Here is a 19,972-nt window from a genome sequence, read left to right as displayed (position 1 = left end):
CATATATCTCAGCTGTCCCACCTCCCAGCGTTCAGGATGACCCATTAAATAGAGACGGAGAAATAGAGAACATGAGTAGGAGGGTTAGAGACATTGGAGAGCAGAAATGCTACCTGTAGTTAGCGTAATAGTAGTGTTTACTCAGCCTGTGCGCTCTCTCTGTGTGCAGCTGCATTGTCTGTCTGCCAACTGACATTTCTGTATGGGTGGCCACACCCTTGCCACACACATTCACAGGGACTAATAACCTAAATGACAAGCAACTGACGTGGACGACAAACAAGGCAACCAGGATAGGTGTCAGTTAAGTGTATATATTCCCCTTCCTTTTGAGCTCACTCAAAGCTCTTTTGTCCTCTACAGTTTACTATTTTAGATATTACCCTGCCATTGTTTCTTTGTTAATTTCATCACTAAACCGCTTACTCTTCTGCCTATTGTATAGTATATAGCTCTGTGGTAGCTCCACAGACACTTAAGGCTCAAAAAGCTTCTTCCGTAAGAAGTAAGTCACTGTATGCCCTGTTGAATAGGAGCATTATATTTAGGCTCATTTCTGCTTCATCAGTTCAATAACTGATTCTTCTCTTTCATGTTCCCTTTGTGTTTCAACAAACTGCCATTCCTGCAGAATCACCTCCCTATAGGATGCGTGGTCTTGGCATTTTGACAAATTGGAGAGAACCACAGAAACACCATAAATTGTGTTTCGCCTAGCTGCGGGCCTCCGAATCATTACTTACATCTCAAACTATGTGGCGTAAATTAAAAAAAGAAAGAAAGAAAAAGTCTGGGTTTGTTGAGAATGTCTGCACTTTAACAGCAGTTTACCAGTCTAGGAAATTTGAGACTGTAATTTATTAATCCTGGCCTCCCCTTAGTTTATTAAAAAATGTGTGTGTGTGTTACAAGTGATAATGAGGTGGAGGACACAAACAAATCTATGGCTTTGCCGCATTTATTATTTCCCTGAATCTGGACACCTTGTCATGGGTGGTTTGCTAATTGTGTTTCCATAAACTTGCCTACAGTAGAAATTGTGTTCATTATAAACTTCTTTAACTTGACAGCGGAGTACTTTTGGTTTAAACCAATATATATATATATATATATATATATATATGTATATAAGTAGGAAATGTCAAACCAAATATTGTTAGCTAGAAAATTAATCTTGACAGATCTAAAATACGCAGAACTTCGATGCATGTTTTCACATTGTAATTCATGAAGAATCAGCTTTGTTTGTGCACTTCATTTTCAAACTGGATTAATTGTTGTTGCTGTAAAACAGTTTATCTCCTGAATTTAGCCGACTAATTATTGTGACTATTAATTATCGTCTCTCTGCTGAAATGATCTGAATGATCAGTTAAGCAGTAAATATGCACTGGTTACTTTGTCGCTCTTTCGCACACACAAATCAGGCTTTGGGGTGAAATCATTAGCGAGACAGAAGGATTCATATACAGTTGCACGGGGGCAGACAGCCACCCCTAAATGTTTCTACTGTTTTTCTCGCGCTCTCCCACGTCCTCGCAAACAATGTCCTCTTGTGTGCCGAGCCACTTGCTCAGATTTCGAATCACACTGCACCCTTTCCACTTTGGTGCCCTGTCCTCCTCTCGTTTGCACTACTGCCAGAACACAAATGGACACAGTGGCAAGTGTTGTCCCGTAGTATTTGTGTGCAGCAGGGAGGGACCAGGCTGCACTGGGATAAATAAGTAGGTAAATAAATAAAGAATAAACCTCGCTCTAGGAATTTGTCTCATTGAGGATGAAAAGCATCTGCCTCTCTCTGGCATCTGCTGTGAAAGATATCCCTCCACCGCTAAGGGTTTGGAGCACGGCAAGTAGCCAGCTCTATCAGCCTCGCTCTTTCTCTACTCACCAACGTGAACCAGCGCAGCACTGGTGTACACAGAAACCAACGTCAAAACAAATTTGTCGGCCAACAAACTTTTTTCTTTTTTTCTTTTTGCAAAGCTAACTTGAGGTATTAACTTGAAATAAAAATGGGTTCTAAATGTCTTTAATACCAGTTACAGATTGGTGGTGTGATCCAGTTCTTTGGCACCCCGAGCAGAGTGTTTGTGTATCTTTTTCTTCCCCAGACTGCAACAGCTTTAACACAGCGACAATAAACCGCTTTCTCATTACCAGTTAAGGTGAAAGGCGCAGAGGGAGGCTTCTTTTTTAAATTATTTTGCCACAGAGGTTTTAAATGATTTCCCCTGCACTTGTGGGTATTCTCCAAAACTCTGCGTGCAGGGAGGAGTATAATACAGTTTGATACGATCACAGCTTGAACTTTCACTGACGATAGATGATGTCGACTGTACACGGTGTTTGGAAATTCCTTAGACGCCAAGTTTGTTAAGAATAAAAAAAAAAAAGATTGGCTTTGCAGACATAAAAGCCTAGAGGCACATTCCTTTAAGTGACAAATGGTGATAAAGAGCTAGCTGTCAGTGATGGCTGTCTGCTACTGTGGCCAGGTGAGGCATGAGCAGGGACTCGCGTGCATTCCTGCACATAGCTTTAACTCGGTCGTGCCTGCTTTTTTGTTTGCCCAGTGACATGTCAAAGGAGGCGAAAGCAGATCTCAGATAAAGAAAAATAACTTTATCTAATAGCTATTGTATAGACTGTTTTCAGCTGCCTTGTTTAACAAAGAGGGTGGTCGAAGAGTTGCCCGTTGTGTGCAGTTTTTTTTTTTTAGTTGTTTCTACCCGCATTGAAATAGCCACATGAGTAATGGGCTGCTCAACACCTCCACAGGATTAGAGCCCACAGCATTAAGAGTTTTTTTCCTCCACGAGATACTGGAGGCATTGTGTTCCTGATGCTCTAACGTATTTAGCTAAACTGAATAGACTGGAGCTGACTGGCCACCCAGCAAGCCTCAGGATATTCCACTTTGTGAGCTCTTTGTCTTTTAACACATATCAGCAAACGGCACTGTGTAGTGAACTGAGCAGTGAGACTGAACAAGACCGACTTAGATTTTTGGGTTTTCAGTTCAGTTCTTCTTGTAGAAGCTTTGTACAGAATCATCATCAGGCTGCTCTCTTTAAGACAAAAGTAGATTTAGTCAAACTTTCAGAACTTTTCTCATTTTAATTCAGTTTTTTTAAGTCCTCTGGAGATTCTGCTTTAATTCCATCAAAAGAGAGATATCTATCCGTACCATATTGTGCTCTCTTTTACAGCATTATGATTACTCATCGCAGATGGCCATGGGCAAGAGAGTAGGGATAAGAAATTTAGTTAGCTCATTTATGGAGATACACAGTTACTTTGTTTATAATAGCATTAGGCATCGAAACTGGAGGCTGTAACAAACTTAAGGTCATATATCTAAATTCTTAATCAGTTGGCTTAGTAATCTTCTTTCACTAAATCTAATTCCCGAAAAGACAAAGCATCGGTTCTTGTGCCGTTCCATTTGAGGGACAGCTTTTGATTTTTCTGTTTCCACTTAACACAAAGGAGAAATGCTCTCTGTCTCGTTTAAATGTTGTTCATTTGTGGCACACCTGCTGCTGGCTTGTTGGTCAGCCATGTCCCCCTTGGGGTGTGTTATATGTTAAGTGTTTATGTATGCATACATGTCACTCTATGAGATCACTGCACTTTGTGTGATTCGAACCCATCTGGTCACCGTTTCAATTTCCTAATGGGGGAACATTAAGGTGGTCCTTGGGGAGTTGTGTTTAGTTGGTCCACTGGGGTTTTAACTGATCCCCTTTGTAAGAGGTGCGCTGAGAGGCGTAAGCTCGCCTCCACCTCCCCTTTGTTCTTTTTATGTTTTCCCAATAATTTCTCTCTGTAAAACTGTGCAGGATTTATTCTCCCCGACTCCTTTGCTGATGTACTTTTTGTGTTACATTCACTTTGCTTATTTCCCCTGCCCCGAGCAGGATTTGTTGTGGGTATTAGATGCCTTGTTGATCGCGAGCAAAGATCTCCAGCAACGTTTGCTGTTGTTTTCTTACAAGTATACAAAGATTCTGTGTCTTTGGTTCTGCTCTGCGACTTGCTTTTGATATTTCTGCATTACTGTGTTATTATGCTCATTCAAATATATGCAAATATAGCGTGAGTTTGAATACTAATGGTTCTGTACCCCTGTTCTGCATGTGTTTGCTCTCCCAGGTGTTAGTCTTTGATCCTGTCAGAGTGGGACGCGTCTAGCAGGGGACCGAGGAGGGAGCAGTGCCAACTTGGAACATGGTGCCTAATATTCACCTGGCAGGGCCCCTTCTCCCCAGAGGGGCGTTGCTGTTCCTGCTTTTACTCAGCTGCATAGTCTTCTCTTCTCTAGCAGACAGTAAGTATGCTCATGTACCTGTGAAGTTCTGCCCTGGCTTTCCCACCGTCTAATAACACATTAAGCTTCATTTAGAGGCGTTCTCTTGATTTAAAAGGACTGCCGTAGCTATAAGTGGAATTTAACACATAACAATGGTGCACTTTAACTGAATACATCAGGAGAGCAAGCTCTCACGCTGTGCAGAGTAGAGCTTTGTTTAAAATAGAATATAGATTCCATTTACATTTCATGTCTTCAGTGGATTCCAGCAAACAGAAATAGCTTCTTGTCTAATGCGTGTCCCCAAGTATAAAGAGCTTTAACATCTCAACTAAAAATAAGCACACAATGCAGGCAGCGGAGATCCATCGGCCTCTGTGCCCGGTTGTCAATCCGAGTGACAGTTTTGGCTCAAAGAAAGCGCTCCAAGAGATATGTCACCTCAGCTGTACCTTTGGGTCTCGGGCGCAGCCAAGAAGCACTGCCCTGCCAAAGACGGGGTCAGGGACGAAATTAATTCAACACATGACCTCACCTACAGTGCTGTCATAGGGTCACTGTAATTCAATTATACCCCAACCCCTCCTGTTCCCCCACCCGAATGCAGCCACTGCCCTGTCCTTTCAAACATGTTTCGAATAGGATTTGTTTTTCTGTACCCTTTGTCTTTTCCCGCTCGGCTCTGTGCTATCATCCTTGTCTCTTGTGGCGTGTCTACTCTTGACCAGTATCACTCTGAACTTGACCTTGCAGAAAAGTTTTACAGGCCTTTTGTTTTTCTTGGGTCTGGCAAGTCTGTCTCTGCTCTGCTTGTAGTTTGATTGGATGGAATTGAATTTTGAGTGAAGCTGTAGTGCTCAACTTAGATACTAATTGTGGATGATCCAAAATAAAACTACTGTATCCTTCTACAAAATAAAAAAAAAATCATTAACAATTGATCCAAATTTTAAAAAAGTATGAGTTGCTGGAAGTTATATAACTGTAAGAATATTCATATTTGGTCTTTGAATAACTGGCAGAGTGCTCTTCTATACAAAAGGGAGAAAGACGTGCAATGTCAGACGTCTATTTGCGTGCGTGCACCTTGTTAACTGTGATATTATGTTGTATACTTGTGCTATTTATGCCACAAGTAAAAGCATGCGCTTTTTAGAGATAATCAAGTTAAAAAATGCAACGTCATGGGCATAGAAGAAATTAAGATGGTATATAAATGTGCTGATTCTTTCACGCACCAGTCTGGATGGTGTTTAAAATGGTTCTATGGGCCAGAGATATACACAGCTAACCAGAATAGTTTTTAATCTGCTCAAACAAAGTGTTAATGTTTAACCTAAATCTTGATTTTATTTTTTTTTTACCCCACCCAACCCCTGTCTCTGTCTTAGTTTTATTTAGTGTAAAACATTTTATTTAAAGTACAAATATAGTCTGATGTGACAAGCTGGCACAAGTGCATATATTCATAGACATGTAAGGGACACATCATAAAGTAACTTACAGAAAAGCCTGACTGTGGTCTGGAGTTAAATACGCATGTAGTTTAGTGTAAGCACATATGGGAAAAGGCCCAGACTACTATTATCCAGACTGTAAAGCAAACAGACATAGAATTAAAATAAGACACTGGGGGGGTGAGAGGGGGGTGTAAAAATAACACCTCCCACTAATGGCAGGTTTGTGTGCATTTCTGTGCCTATAATTTGTATGTAACTCAGTTATGTGAGCCTGATGTTTTGGGTTTGGATTTCCTGTATTACAGAGCAGACACCAGACAGATATTATGGGCGGAGTACCTGGCAAGTTTCTGATTACATGGATTCAGTCTGATGCTCTTGTCTCCCCCTTGAACAAGTTAGGCAGGCAGAGAAACCACACGTAGCAAACATGTGTCAGCAGTGTCAGAACACACCCTTGGATAGAAACCATACATTAGTCTTTATCTATATAAATATATATATATAAATATATAGTTTATTATCTGACACATTTCAAAAGTTGTTTCCATACTATTTGTTTGGTGTGACACTTAAAGATGGCACAATTCATCATGATTTAGCAGCACGGGTACAGGAAACTCTCCACTAGCCCTATCAGTGTTATAGCCTTCTGACATCATTCATCTTACAGCATCATTGAATAGGCATACAGAGTGATTACTCTGAGTGCTGATCACAGACGTCCCATCGATCCCCAGGGAGCTCTGCCTAATCAACTAGCTCTCTATACAGCCTCCTTCTACACAATAGGCCTCTGGCCCACAAGGTCAGCCTCAAAGTCACATACCCAGCACTTAAATGTAATGGTTATCTTTTTGTAGCGCTGTCATTGTGAGTTATTTCATTGGCTTTAATAAGCTTTTGATGTATGTGTCTCCTCTCACTCTTCTCATGTTATAATCTTGGGTTGCTTTTCATGTGAGGTGCGGCAAGACTGCTGAGTCTTCTTTTGTGTCCAGGCCTTTTCTTTTCACTCTACTTCAGCGGTATCATAATTAACAAGTTTAAAATAACTTTTCTCTTCCCACAATGCATCTTCGAGATTCTTATTTATGATCCTTGCACTGCAAATAGAGTAATTGCAGATTACCAGTGCTTTAACTATTGTTTCATTGTTACTGAACAATGGCTCGACCATAAATAAAGGGTATCCCATGTGCAATCTATGCTATATATTTAAACAGTAGTTTTTTGTTCTTTTTGGCTTTAAACAAAGGCTTTCCCTTTAACAAGGCACAGAATTTTTTATTATTCTTTAAAACAGCCTTTAAATCCATGTAATGTGCTCAGGAAACCTATGAAATACTCTTCACAGATTGATTTCTAAATTTGCTACAATGGACTGATGCCAAAGTGGTTTGAAGATGGGTGGCCAGATGGGGGGCTGGGGGGCCAAAAATTGGATTGTGTTTTTAAGTGTCCATATGGTCACCCAGTTCAGAAACTGACAGGGATAGAAATTGATTCTTTTTTAATTAAAAGTAACCATATCCACCTTGGAGAGCCACTTGGAGAGTAATGCAGTTAGCGCACAGCTGGGGTCCACACACATCATACAGGCAGGCACAATGAGAGAGGAGGCAAACAATCCAAAATGTACTCTGAGGAAGCAGCACCGAAAAGCATCATATAGGGTAAGAGGACAACATGTATAAGATAAAGTGCCCGAGGAACAAATCTTAGAGGTTGGAGAGAATTATCGGAAGTTGTTTTCATAAGCCAGCGCAGCAATGTCAGAATAGAGGGAGGAAAGGGGCATCAGAGGTTAATGATGTGAGATTAATAGTTTAATTAGGGAGCTCAACAGCAGAGCCACAGGCAGTCACCCAAACCTTATGCTGTGTCCTGGTTTCAGAATTGCCACAGGACGACAGGCGTTTCCTAGTGTCCTTCCAGAGAAGGGCACATGAGAACAAGACATTTCAGTTCTCTGATCATCGTCATATTCTTATTGCCAAAAGAAACATTAGTTCCCTTAATGTATCACAGTAGCTCTTACAGGCCTTTTACTTGTTAAATTGAAATTCATGGTAGCTGGCTCTAAATTAGACACAATTAGACAACTTAGAGGCACACACCTACGTATTGTTTGCTTTCAGAGTGTCCTGCGTTTACTGGCATTTATCTCAACCCTAATGGCCTGGATATATGTCAAGTGGGATATATTTTGTGTGCAAATGATCACCTAAGACTGTAAATCATAAGGGGGGCACCAGAGAACATGCACGCCCGTTTAAAACCACATGTTGTTCTGTTTTATGTTCCTCCTGTAACATAATTTAATTTCCCCCTCAATTTTGATTAGTGGAGAGTTGAATTACTTAAGACCTCCAGGCCATGTGGGTGTGAAGATGGAAACAATGGTTGGGGCTCTTGTGGTCTCAGAGGGAAGGCTAATCTAGGGGAGGCAAATTAATGAGGTTAGTTGGGTCGCAAGGGGGTGTGCGGTGATGGATGATGAGCTAACCCCAAAATGGAATCTCTGAAGAAGCTAGGAGCCATCTCAGCAGCTGAGCCCCAAACACACCGTCTCCCGGGATCGCTTAACACACTTAACATCTTCTGCACGTTATTCTATTAATGTCAGGGTCCGAGCCAAGGATAGACTTTAACTAGCAGCATTAACAAAGACCCCCAACAGTCAATGAGTTGCACTTTGTGCTGGTAGAAACTTTGGATTTCAATATGCTTTATTATATATTCACAGTGCATTCAGAATGTCCTTCTCCAGCTTCATATTTTGTTTTACTGAGTATCCCCAGGTTACCACCCACACATGCCTTCAAATGCAACAGTGAGTTGTCCTTCTTAGTTTCAAAAAGAGGGGAAAAACACTTAAGTGCAAATGAGAACATTTCATCAAGCGAACTAAACAAACATGGGAGTTGATGTTGCCCCAGGGTTGTGCAGATGAGCTTTGGAGTTTGACACCTTACCCTAGCATGCTTTGTCTAGTAGGTGGGATAGTGCCACCGAGATGGAAAACGTACTCGCTGAAGATGGGGACCATTTTTTTTTAAATTTCACATTTATATCATCCACATTATGTGATAGACTTTGTGCCAGTTATTTTCAGAAAATAACGTAATGAGTCTCCCACCAGCAAGCAATTATGAGTGTTAGCTCTGAGGAAGGGAAACTGTAAAATACATATTATGGTTTGCCCTCATTTCATAATGATAATTTAAAAAAAAAGGAAAACAGCATCTGCAACAAAAATAGTTTTATCTTCAGAGAGCGCAACAAAGAAATCATAGTGGAGTTTCTGCCTTTATCTAATCTCTGTGAAATCTTTACCTTAAGGACTCATGTGGGTTGAAAGAAGTTGCAGGTAGTGAATCATCTTTGACTAGATCTAGGTTAGGCGCCAGTTTAAATGCCACAGGTAATAAAACACCTCAGACTCCCAATCGTGTGATATCAGGAACACCCACATTCTCACCATCAAAAAGTACACAATGAAACATTTATCCTTCCATATTTTTTAAACAGTTCCTATAAATGCCCACTCGAAGCAGAAGTCACCACAGCACATAGTTGGTTTTTTTCTCCAAATGTCATAATTTGACTGACAGTCAAGAAGAGAGTGCACAGGCTTGAGAGATACCTCCCTCGTTCCTAATCGGTCCGAGAAGATGAAAGCTATTACATTAATGTTGCTCACACTGGGAAGAAAGGAATGAAGGATAATTGCACTTAGAGTTCTTTTTCTTCTCCACTGCCTTGAATAATTCAGGGAAGGCTGGAAGGCCTGATAGAAAGCCTGTCTTCGTGGTCCAGGGGGGCACTGAAAGTTTGATGTTTTTCTTTTCTCTTGTCTCTGCTATAGGTTTTGACATTTTGTCTTAAGTACAGTATCTCGGTCGTGATGAATCGCATTACTCTTGAGATTTCACTTACGTTCTGATAACACATATAAAGCTCCATCAATCTTCAGCCACTATGCTACCATTCTAAGAAAGTAAGTTCCTTTGGTGTCTGTGTTATAATAAGGGACTGTAGTGTGAACTGACTATTAATGAGCTGAAGATTATAGTGCACCATCCACAAAAGCGTTTCTTGGGTCTGAAACCAAGTAAGGTGACAATACTAGACGGTGAACTTAAAGGGCAAAGATTTTTAGGCTGAGTAAAAAATGTATTGGTTGTGGGACTAGAATAGGCATTTTGACATTTTCTAATGAAAAAAGAAGAAGAAATAATGCAGATTAATTGATGAAAAATATGAGCTGCAGCCGTAATTTACACTGCATGAAATTAAATAGCTGTTGAACTGCTGTACTGTTTGCACAGAGACAGTTGCACTTCTGTCTCCTTATATCGATGTTTAAGGCTTTTAAAAGCCCTGATAGTAAAGCTTCGTCATACTTCCACTCCTATGGCTCTTCCACGATAATTGTAAAATGTGCTATGTACAACACAATGCTTGGCGTTCAGCTGTAAAAACCAAAGTGCAGATAGCACACATGATGTTTATTGGTTTAAACAAACAGCCTGAAGTGCAGTTGACTTTATCGGGGTAAATAACTTGCAGGGGAGGCAGCTTTATATGGCATTAATTGCAAACAAGTTGGCTGCTAATGGGCTGAAAAGGCCTTAATGGAAGTGTTCCATTAAAACAACCAGTGCTGATGCCATCAGACAAATTTACACTAAGTGTTGCCTCATGAAAATGATAACTTGCTAATCCATTATTAATAAGAATTAATGGTTTTCACTGTGCCATGTGCGTATCGATCCCTGATACTCTACACTACAGAGTAGCTCTCATTGGGCACTCTGGCAAGCTTGGGAATAGACTAATTGTTAGCCACACAAGTGCCATTTACGCAACTCTCCCCGCTGTCTCTGCATTTATTACAAGCATTGCTCTGAGGCCCCCGACTAGGAAAAAGGCAAACTGGATGGCTGCTTGGGAAAGTATGATGCATACAAGAGATGTTAGCCAGAGTCAACAAAAGAAAATATCAGTAGTAAATGAACGAAGGTTGTAACAGTTTTTCAGTTTTATAAGCTCAAGCATGAGACACAAAGCACAGCTCATTGCTTTTACTATGCATGCTGATCATACAAACTGACATGTCACTGAGATTATTTCTGAGCCAGGACAAACCCAGATCTGTTGCCCTCCTGCAGTTCAGAAACCCCAATACCTTTTATCTGTCTAATGACCTCAGACCTCACAAATGCTGCTGCAGGCTTTGGGTTAAATGAGAGACGCTTTTTAATCCCCCCTCCATACATAGCCTTTAGGCTCCTTTGGTGTTTTCTAAAAGCAGGATCTATACAGATTTGTCAATACCCTGTGCCCGAGGTCATATTTAAATTTCACATTAGTAGTGCAGAAAAATGCACCTTACACTCAATCGCCACACTAATCATAAATGCTAAATATTGTTACTTGATTAAGCTGGCACTTTATATCAAGTTTTTGAACATAAAGGCCTAGCATTTGTTTCCCTAATAACCCTTCAATTTGTTTGATAATGAGGTTAATGCCTTTCTGTATTTGTGGGGGTACATCAGAAACACCTATTAGTCCAAAACCGAGTGTTTTTCACTCGCATGTATTGTTTTGAGCTTTGATTAATTCATTTATTCCATTCATTAGTTCTAACATGAAAGGCTTTTTGCTCTAGTAACATTTTTTTCAGTACCACCAACCAGGCTGTTGTTTGTGTACAGCAGCACTGTTTTGCATGTAGGATCTTTCTGGTTTATTTATTTGGTAATTAAAACAGTCATTTGAGTGATTTTGATTTTGATAACCCAGTTTAGTGATACTAATTAAAGCATTGTTGTATTATGGCCAAATTCTGGTAAATAAGCAATACTCATGAGCCAGTAACCCCAACCCTACGATTCTGGCAGCTTGCAGCAAAGCACTATGCCTGACAGTTATGGCAGCACTTTCCACACATTGCCAGAGAGAAGAGAGCATGCGTTAAAGCCTTGTCAAGATATGAGTTTTGAATGTGATGTATCAAAGCATAAAGAGAGCGCAGCCCAAAACTCGTAGTCAGTGGCTGAGAGAAGGATTTGCATAGGTAGGCTTATGTGTTTTCCACCTCGTCCCTGCCATTGTTTTCATGTGACAACTGCCTGACAGCCAGGAAAATGGGACACAGGCGAAGAAAAAAGGTTGAGTCTGGATTTTGTCTGTCTAAGAAAAGAACTGACAAACCCAACAGTTTGATATCACCCTTCAGTGGTGGCTGTGCTGACAGAGGAACACCAACTCTCGCAGTTCAAAAGTAAATGCCTCTGTCCTTTCAGTGGAGTGTGGTAGGACCACCATTAACCCCATGTATAAGTCTGTGGTTTAGGGTCACCGCAGTGACTTGTGATTTTGTGACTGAATGCTCGGTGAGATCTGGATTAACGATGGAGAGCTCTGAATTTGCCACAGTTTAGCCCGTGAGTCACAGGTCAACTATCGAAATTCAGGGGAAGCTTGTTTAAGAGGATTAATACGGGAAAAGCTCCATGAGGCCAGTTTCCACAGTTTTTCTGTTTATCCTTAAAATCCTAAAGATTTCTAAGATCCAGCGCTTTCTAACTTAAATGATTGTGGCAATACACAAGCTTATGTCCTTTAATTTGAATCATGTGCGCTGAACTATTTTAATACTGTCTGATCCTTCATCTGTGCAACAAAGTGAAAACCCTGACATGGGTCTGAATGCTACTGCAACAGACAGATGTTGGCAGCAACTCTTCTAAGACTGATGGCTGATAATCAGGGTTTGAGCATTCCAACGCACCACCCAAGCGCAGGCTCAGGCATGCTCAGGCATACACTCTTAATGCTTATCAGGGTGGACTTGTTAACTCAGGTGTCTTGCCGCCACATGCATGTGTGTCACAGCCACATTCTGATGCTATAGATTATTGTGCTTTTGCAGTTGCTAAATCTTTTTTCTAAAACTTGTTCCTGAAAATAACCAGGACAAAAAAAAATCAAAAATCGAATTCAAATGTCAGGTGAGTTTGGGGACAAGATCAACATCAGGTTGACTTCCCATTAACACTTTACTGTGCTGTAGTACATTTGATTTGTTTAGTTTTTTTTTAAGATGTTACACTTTTTAGACAGTTATATGACCGTTATGTGCCGTTACGTGGCATTTAAACAACATGACATTATCACAAGAAACAAAAACGTTTACCTTTCGTAACACACTATTGTGAGTGCGTTAGCTTTTATGTGACCTACACTGCCATTATATTATATATCATATTATATTTTTTATCCTAAATACTGGCAACGTTGTCTCAGCTTTGAAAGAATAAATATGGCCTTGCTGTTCATTTCATTTTAAACTAAAAAAGTCATGATATCATGTCAAGACTTGACATTAATATTAAATTTCATGAAATTTTTAAATGCCATGTCAAAAGATTTCATTTTAAATGCTCTGCAATGGTTTGAAAACAAAGATATTTTAGCAGAAATAACCTCAAATCAATAGAATTTGCATATTTTCATAAAGGTCACTAGAAAATATTGACATCTGCATGTCGATCAATTATTCTGTGGTGTTTCACACCGTGGTAGTGCCTTTCTTCCTCCAACCAGTTGAATTTAAATATGTGTAACATATGGTATATATGCATGCACACGCAACTGCCTGCAGGCTTGCCGTATCCTTTTATTGTAAAACTGCTGCATTGCATTGAAGGAAGCGCCTCTGTGGATATGTCCTCAAGCAAGGACAGCCAACACCACCTCTGTCTCTCTCTCTCTAGCCAAGTGAGTGCAGAGTGTGATGATGTAGCAGGTGGAGCTTCTTTTTCTGAAAAAATTACAGCGTTGTGCTAACCAGATAGTGAACCTCCCCACATGCTTCTTTTCCAAAAAAATACAAATGTTATGCTATAACAAGAAACATTGCTGGATTTCTCCCCAGCGTGTACTCAGAGATGGGAAGCTGGCGTCTCCTGTGTGTACACGGCATAATGATTTACCCCTTTGTGCATGTCTCCATGGGGCAGTCTGCTCATCTGTGGTCTAGGTGTTCCCTACCTCCCTTTTTAATGACTCTGGAGATGAAACACGAGCTGACAGAGCTGCAATAGGAACATTGTGTCATGGTGCCGAAGCCAAGATTATGCACATCTGAGGCTGTAGATAAAGCATAAAGCATTGCAGTTGTTACGTAGAGCTAAGGTATGCACATTGTAGCATCACGTCAGCCTTGACAGGCTGTTGAAACACTCTATTGTCGTATGTACAATGGTGCTGAGTGTGTTGCCCTGTAGAACCCTAAAGGCAAACAGGAGAAATCACAGTTGGAGGTGTTCTCCACGGTAGTACAGTATCAAATCATAGCTGGCGCTCTCCAATTTTGGGATATGCCAACCATTTGATAGCTAAACAGCCCAATTAACAGAGGTGTATTTTTTTTCTAGTGAGAAACTTCGTCGTGTTTTAAACCGTGTGTCAGGTTAAAGGTAAGAACATGATACAGTGACAAGCACACAAAGACTAGACGTGTCTCTCATGACTGAGCTGCAGGTGTGCACAGCAACAATGCCTGTGTGGGTTTTCTCAGGGTTGCCTTTGTGTGGAGAAAAGTGACACCGATAGATAAGTTCTCCCTCTAGTCTCAACCTCTTTCCCTGTCAATAACTTATTTCCCTTACTCTGTCCCTGTCACCTCGTCTTCCTCAGGCTTGCCAAGTTTCGTCAAATCCCCTGAGGATCAGACGGGCATCTCGGGCGGAGTTGCATCGTTTGTGTGCCAAGCCACAGGGGAGCCAAAACCAAGAATCACCTGGATGAAGAAAGGCAAGAAAGTCAGCTCCCAGCGCTTCGAGGTGGGCACTCATGCGTGACTTTCACATCTCTGAGCACCTTTGCATGTACAAACATAATGCAGGCAGGAGCAAACGCAGCACGTTAGACTGCTTTTATAACCTCTCATTGAGACCAGACGCATCCACACATGCGTGCGGACTGGCAGCATTCACACAAATGACACATTCACACAGGACGCACAATGGCTTGCCCCTGTTATTGAGCATCACACTGACTCTTCAGTTCTCCAAGGGAACCTAGACAATCTTCCTTTCTCTTTAATCTCCCTCCATCTTGATTTATGTAGTCTGTTTCATCTCTGTCTGTTTTTTCACACGCTCATCCTTTCCCCCGTGTCCCCCGGCTACACCATCTCTGGGCACGCACTACTGTAACGTATGTGATGTATTTCCCCTCCCATTTGTGCTCCCCTTTGAAGAGGAGGGGATACTTTAGCTGGGGGTTCTCGCCGTTTCTGGCCACTCCTACCTCTGTGACATTACATAACTGTGGTACCTGAGGAGCTATTGGTTTGTACTTCTTCTGTTCTGTGTCAGTGTTTTTAGACATGACCTCAGCTGATTTTTCCTTTTGGTTAAGAGGGGATTGAAGGGATACATAGAAACTAGTAAAAGAGCACCAATGACAAATAAAAAATGCTTTACCTCCCACATTAGAAAAAAATCAAGTAATCTGCATGTAGGAATGTATGTTGTTTATATTGCATAATAAAGGTAGTGTAATATCGAGGCCACTAAAAATGGAGTTCCTGCATCTTTACTTTCCTGTGGTTTTTTTCAGGTGATTGAATTTGACGACGGTTCGGGCTCCGTACTGCGGATCCAGCCTCTGCGCACGCACAGAGACGAAGCCATTTACGAGTGCACGGCCACTAACAGCGCCGGCGAGATCAACACCAGTGCCAAGCTTACAGTACTTGAAGGTAAGATAAGTCTTCTGCTTTTTCCACTTGGTTTCTCTCTCCACACTTGCTTTCACGGTGGTCCTTTTTTTCCTGCTGCTGGTGGTTTTCAAATCCTTTACGTCAATATATAAGGAAATAGGAGTGTTTGCTTTAATAATTCATACATATGAAATTGGTGGAATTCCTGGTATTGCCCTTGCCAAGGAGGAACAGCGGTATCTTAATTTGCAAGGTTAAACATTTTTTAAATAAGCTAGCGGCTCAGCAAATGTGTGAGCTGCAATCTTTAGCTTATGTTTTTATATATTTTGACAATTTTATACAGTTTTTGGGTATAATGCGAGATCTTTCAGCTGGTTACTTGGATTTGAGTACTTTTTAAAAACAAAGCCACAATCATCTAAAAAAGCAGCTGTAAATACTGCCTGATGCTAACATGTATGACTTATATAAACGTTTAGAAATCAATAATTCTCTGCCTGTCCACATAACTTCAAGAAAAAATTCTTTATAGGCATATAAATAATGTTTGGATGTTTGAGTTGTTTCTACATGTACAAGCACCCTCAGTGCCTGCAGGCTAGTTTGACCTTCATGGACCTCTTTTCCTTTTTTGCCTATAGAGTTAATGTATGTGTATGTGCAAAGTATATGGACAGAGGTTCTCCACCTCTTCTTGCACATGCAGCCTTCCGTATCACTGAGCCTAGAGGTGCGAATTTCTTCTTTAATTGATTGTAATTTTGTCATGTGGCAGCTAGTCACCACAGGAGTTGATTTCATTACAAACTTTAAAGGAAACGAAAAAAAAGCTCCAGAGCTAGCCAGAGGGAGGATTAAGGCCGTCTATAGCCATTACACCGGCATTAAAGCAGATCCCCTCTCATTCAAAATCAGCCTTTCCATCCCCAGTTTGAATCCCATCTTCCTTACACCCACCCTTCCTTTTTTTTCTCTGTCCACGCTGATTTGGTGATATCATCGGCTGGGCTTGCATAATCTTCCCGTAGGGGCTTTTCTTCAGTACAAAGAAAGGTTTTCTTTTTACCCCTCTTTTGCACTATATCACGAAGAATGCTGTTTCATAAACAAATAGGTTTATGCGGGCAATATGACATAAAACTCATATGAATGAGATTAGCTTAATCATAGTCTTTGTGTACGGGGCAAGTTTGGAGTCCCTCACTCAGTGAAATACGGAAAATGATCTTACTCGACAGTGAGCAGCTGTTTATACCAGCAGACTTACTTTACATGAAAGCATCTTCTATCTGTCTTCTTTCTTTCATCTGTGGTTCATGCCATTTGATGCTTTTATCTATTAGGCTGTACTGATACATATTTACTGCACACATTTTCACCATGGAGTAGTAGCCAGACCTTAAACTATGACCGTGTTACCTTGTGAGGGAACTTGATTCTCGTGAGACTGGCAATATCATAATCAAGAGGGAATATATTGTGCCAGGCTTCAAGCTGTGAACGTGAAGCCAAACCACACACTGTCCTATAAAAATGTAATGGCCAACAGTCACAGCTGAGGTGTTTCAGTCGTGAAAATATAGATATTTTGTCTGATCACCTGCCAAGTTGTTTTTTTTTTAAAAATTCCTCTCAACTGCTATTTTTTGTTACAAGGATGGCAAGCATCGTCTAATGGCATGCTAACTTCATACTAGACTGACTGCTTGGTAGCTTTTAGACTCAAACTGCATCTTCTTTTTCCTCTTCACCACTTTAGGTTCTTTTGTAGTTCAGATCCAGTCAGTTGCCAAGTATTTTTCTAATTACTGCTATTTTTCCAAAGACTACTTCCCTCATAGTTCTGTGTAATCGAGGGTTTCAGGCAAAGTCTTTGCAACAGAGTCTTCTGATCTTCAAATCACAATGAAATGAAACATTTATTTTATACACTCCTCAGTTTTTGAAATTGACAATTTATACTTATGTGTACATGAATTAATATATATTGTTATATTAAACTGAGGGAAAGTGTTTGGAAGTGCTATAGTCATCATATCAGTGAAATACCAATACCTGAGTTGTCACCTCTCTGCATGGTTGGACCAGTTTTGGCTCATTGTTTTAGTTGCACAAAGCAAAACAATACAGGCTCATAAAAACAGGTCCTTTTGGTCTACAGACTGATGCAAGCCCCATCTACTTACCTGTCCAAGGTGAGATGGCAGACAGCCAAAGTAAACAAGTCTTTGTCAGCGCAGACACAAATACCTTTTTTATTTTGGAACGTGTACTCCAGCAGGACTATCACAAGTTGGTTTGTTTGTGTTGGAGCTGAGCAACCTCTGCCGAACGTGCGAGGACAGCTGTTCAAGTGTAAATAACAGTGATGTAATATTGTTTTTGAACTTTTCTGTCCATTCTCAAAAAAAAAACAACCCAGTAACATTGTTAGAATTATTGTATTTATTAGTTAAACAATTTATTGGATGCCATCTAGTCACCACTGATGTTTAGCATGATTGATTTGTGAACAAGCCATCTCGTAAAAGTTGTTCTCTACGCTTTCTCACAAAATCTGTCAAAGACCAGAACCACACATCGTGTTTAAATAAAGAACTCGACTCCGCCTGAAGCCTTACGATGAGCTGACTGTTCATACAAACACACATGCAAAGATATTCACTGACAAACACACACTCAGAACAAACACGCATTCCCTTACAGAGCAATGACGTCAGCTCCACTCTATTTTTAGACTATTGTTTGTAGCCTAGTGATATATCAAGTTCATATCAGCAGCACAAGAAAACACTGGGGCAGCACCAAACAGATGGAGACTAATGACCCTCGCTTTTAATGGGCCAGGAGTAGCCTGAAGGTTTGAAACGTGGGTGTCACATCAGAATATACATAGCCTTTTCACATCGAGACCAAATCATAAAGTCTGGGGAAAGTAACAGTGAAGGCGTCTGTAGCCAGAAATCTTTGTGGTGTCGTTGAGCAAGGCACAAAACCAGCAGAGCTACTCGGTAAATGTGCTGTTGCAAACATGTTGGGTTTGTCTGTCCTCACTGGAAAAAAAAAACCACGGTCGAAAGAATGTCTTCATAAGCAAAACCGTCCTGTTTTTGCTTTCCACTACGAGGAAGCTCACACTCTCCGCATGAATTCAAGTGCATGTGACTTTGCATCTCCCACAAAGCTGCCGTAGTGCTATGAGCACCCCCATTCAGAGACGCAGCGAGAACGGTGAAGTCATTATAGCTATAAGTTGATCTGGATTATAGGTTTTAGCAGAGCAAAGGAAGGTCGAGCATTAATTACGATTATTTCATATACTGGCTCTTTATTTTGTTATGCCAGTCGTGCAAAATATGGATTATGACAGTCATGCCAGAGCAGCTTTACACCTGCTTTCTGTGTTGGCAGAGGAACACCATGCTGCGTAATGCACCAAGGTTCAGCAGTTCATTATTGTCTGGATCACTTGCTGTGATTTTTAGCCGTTTTTTGGGGTTCGTGTTTATTTTGTGTCAGTAGTAACAGCGTCCTGTGGCACCACATGATACTTCAGTAAGTCCCTTGAAGGATTTTTTTTTATTAAGTAGAAAACCTTAACAATGTGACTGTGGAAGTAGGTGAGCAGTACCTTCTGTTAGTCTTGCTGTTTGTGGGCAAGATTTAACAGAAACTATCGAGCAAAATGCAAAGAAACTTGGTCAAGACGTGGAGCACTGGTAACAGAAGGACTCGGGCTCTTTAAAAATGGCCTGATAAGTCATTGCCTTACACTTTATTTTGGCTTGACCTCACTGGCAGTCACTTTTTGTGACTCTGTGGTAGAGTTACTCAACTTTGTATAAACAAATCAAGACTTCATGAGAGTTATTTCACTTTATTTCGTTATTTCACTATGTCTGACTTGTTGTTGGAGACCTACGTACAGATGTTATGTAATCGGATACTCACCTGCAGGGAGTTGCAAAGGCACGTTTTCACGCTAGCCAAGTCGGGCTTTAGCACTTTTGCAGTCATGAGTCTCGAGTCGCTCTGTAATTCTGTCACGCTGTAACAGCCCCGCTCTTTGTTCGTCGCAGTTCTCACGCCCCTGCTCGAGGGGTCACACCACTGAGACTTACATACGGGCCCAAAGTCAGCTTAGCCATTCTTCATTTTGTGTGTGCAAGAGACAAACACACACACACGGGTGCGTAATAATAAGTACAAAACTGCCAGACTTTCATAAGTCAGCTTGTGAGGATCCTTTACTACAAGTCTTCTTTTTTAACTGCAGTGTTTTGAACAATTGCCTTACATCTAAAATGTCATTTTTATGGGTGTGTGTGTGTGTGTGTGTGTGTGTGTGTGTGTGTGTGTGTGTGTGTGTGTGTGTGTGTGTGTGTGTGTGTGAGGGAGAGAGAGAATTGGTTGCCGGTCTGCAGCTCCGACCTATGTGGCTAAATG

At 40.9% G+C, this 19,972-nt stretch overlaps 1 protein-coding gene across 24 annotated transcripts in view; it reads left to right on the top strand.

Moving 5' to 3' along the window:
- LOC134616307 (receptor-type tyrosine-protein phosphatase F) overlaps positions 1–19,972 on the top strand; it is a 163,523-nt gene that overhangs the window by 58,610 nt on the left and 84,941 nt on the right. For all 24 annotated transcript variants that reach the window (XM_063461085.1, XM_063461080.1, XM_063461078.1 and 21 more), the window contains exons 2-4: positions 4,162–4,336; positions 14,494–14,639; positions 15,421–15,562. In XM_063461085.1, coding sequence (XP_063317155.1) covers positions 4,237–4,336; positions 14,494–14,639; positions 15,421–15,562 — 388 coding nt within the window. In that variant the 5' untranslated portion in view covers positions 4,162–4,236. The remainder of the gene's footprint in view (positions 1–4,161; positions 4,337–14,493; positions 14,640–15,420; positions 15,563–19,972) is intronic.

Source organism: Pelmatolapia mariae, linkage group LG18 (genome assembly GCF_036321145.2).
Source record: "Pelmatolapia mariae isolate MD_Pm_ZW linkage group LG18, Pm_UMD_F_2, whole genome shotgun sequence".
NCBI lineage: Eukaryota > Metazoa > Chordata > Actinopteri > Cichliformes > Cichlidae > Pelmatolapia > Pelmatolapia mariae.
Note: the sequence above shows the minus strand (reverse complement) of the source record. Positions and strands in the feature narration are given on the sequence as shown.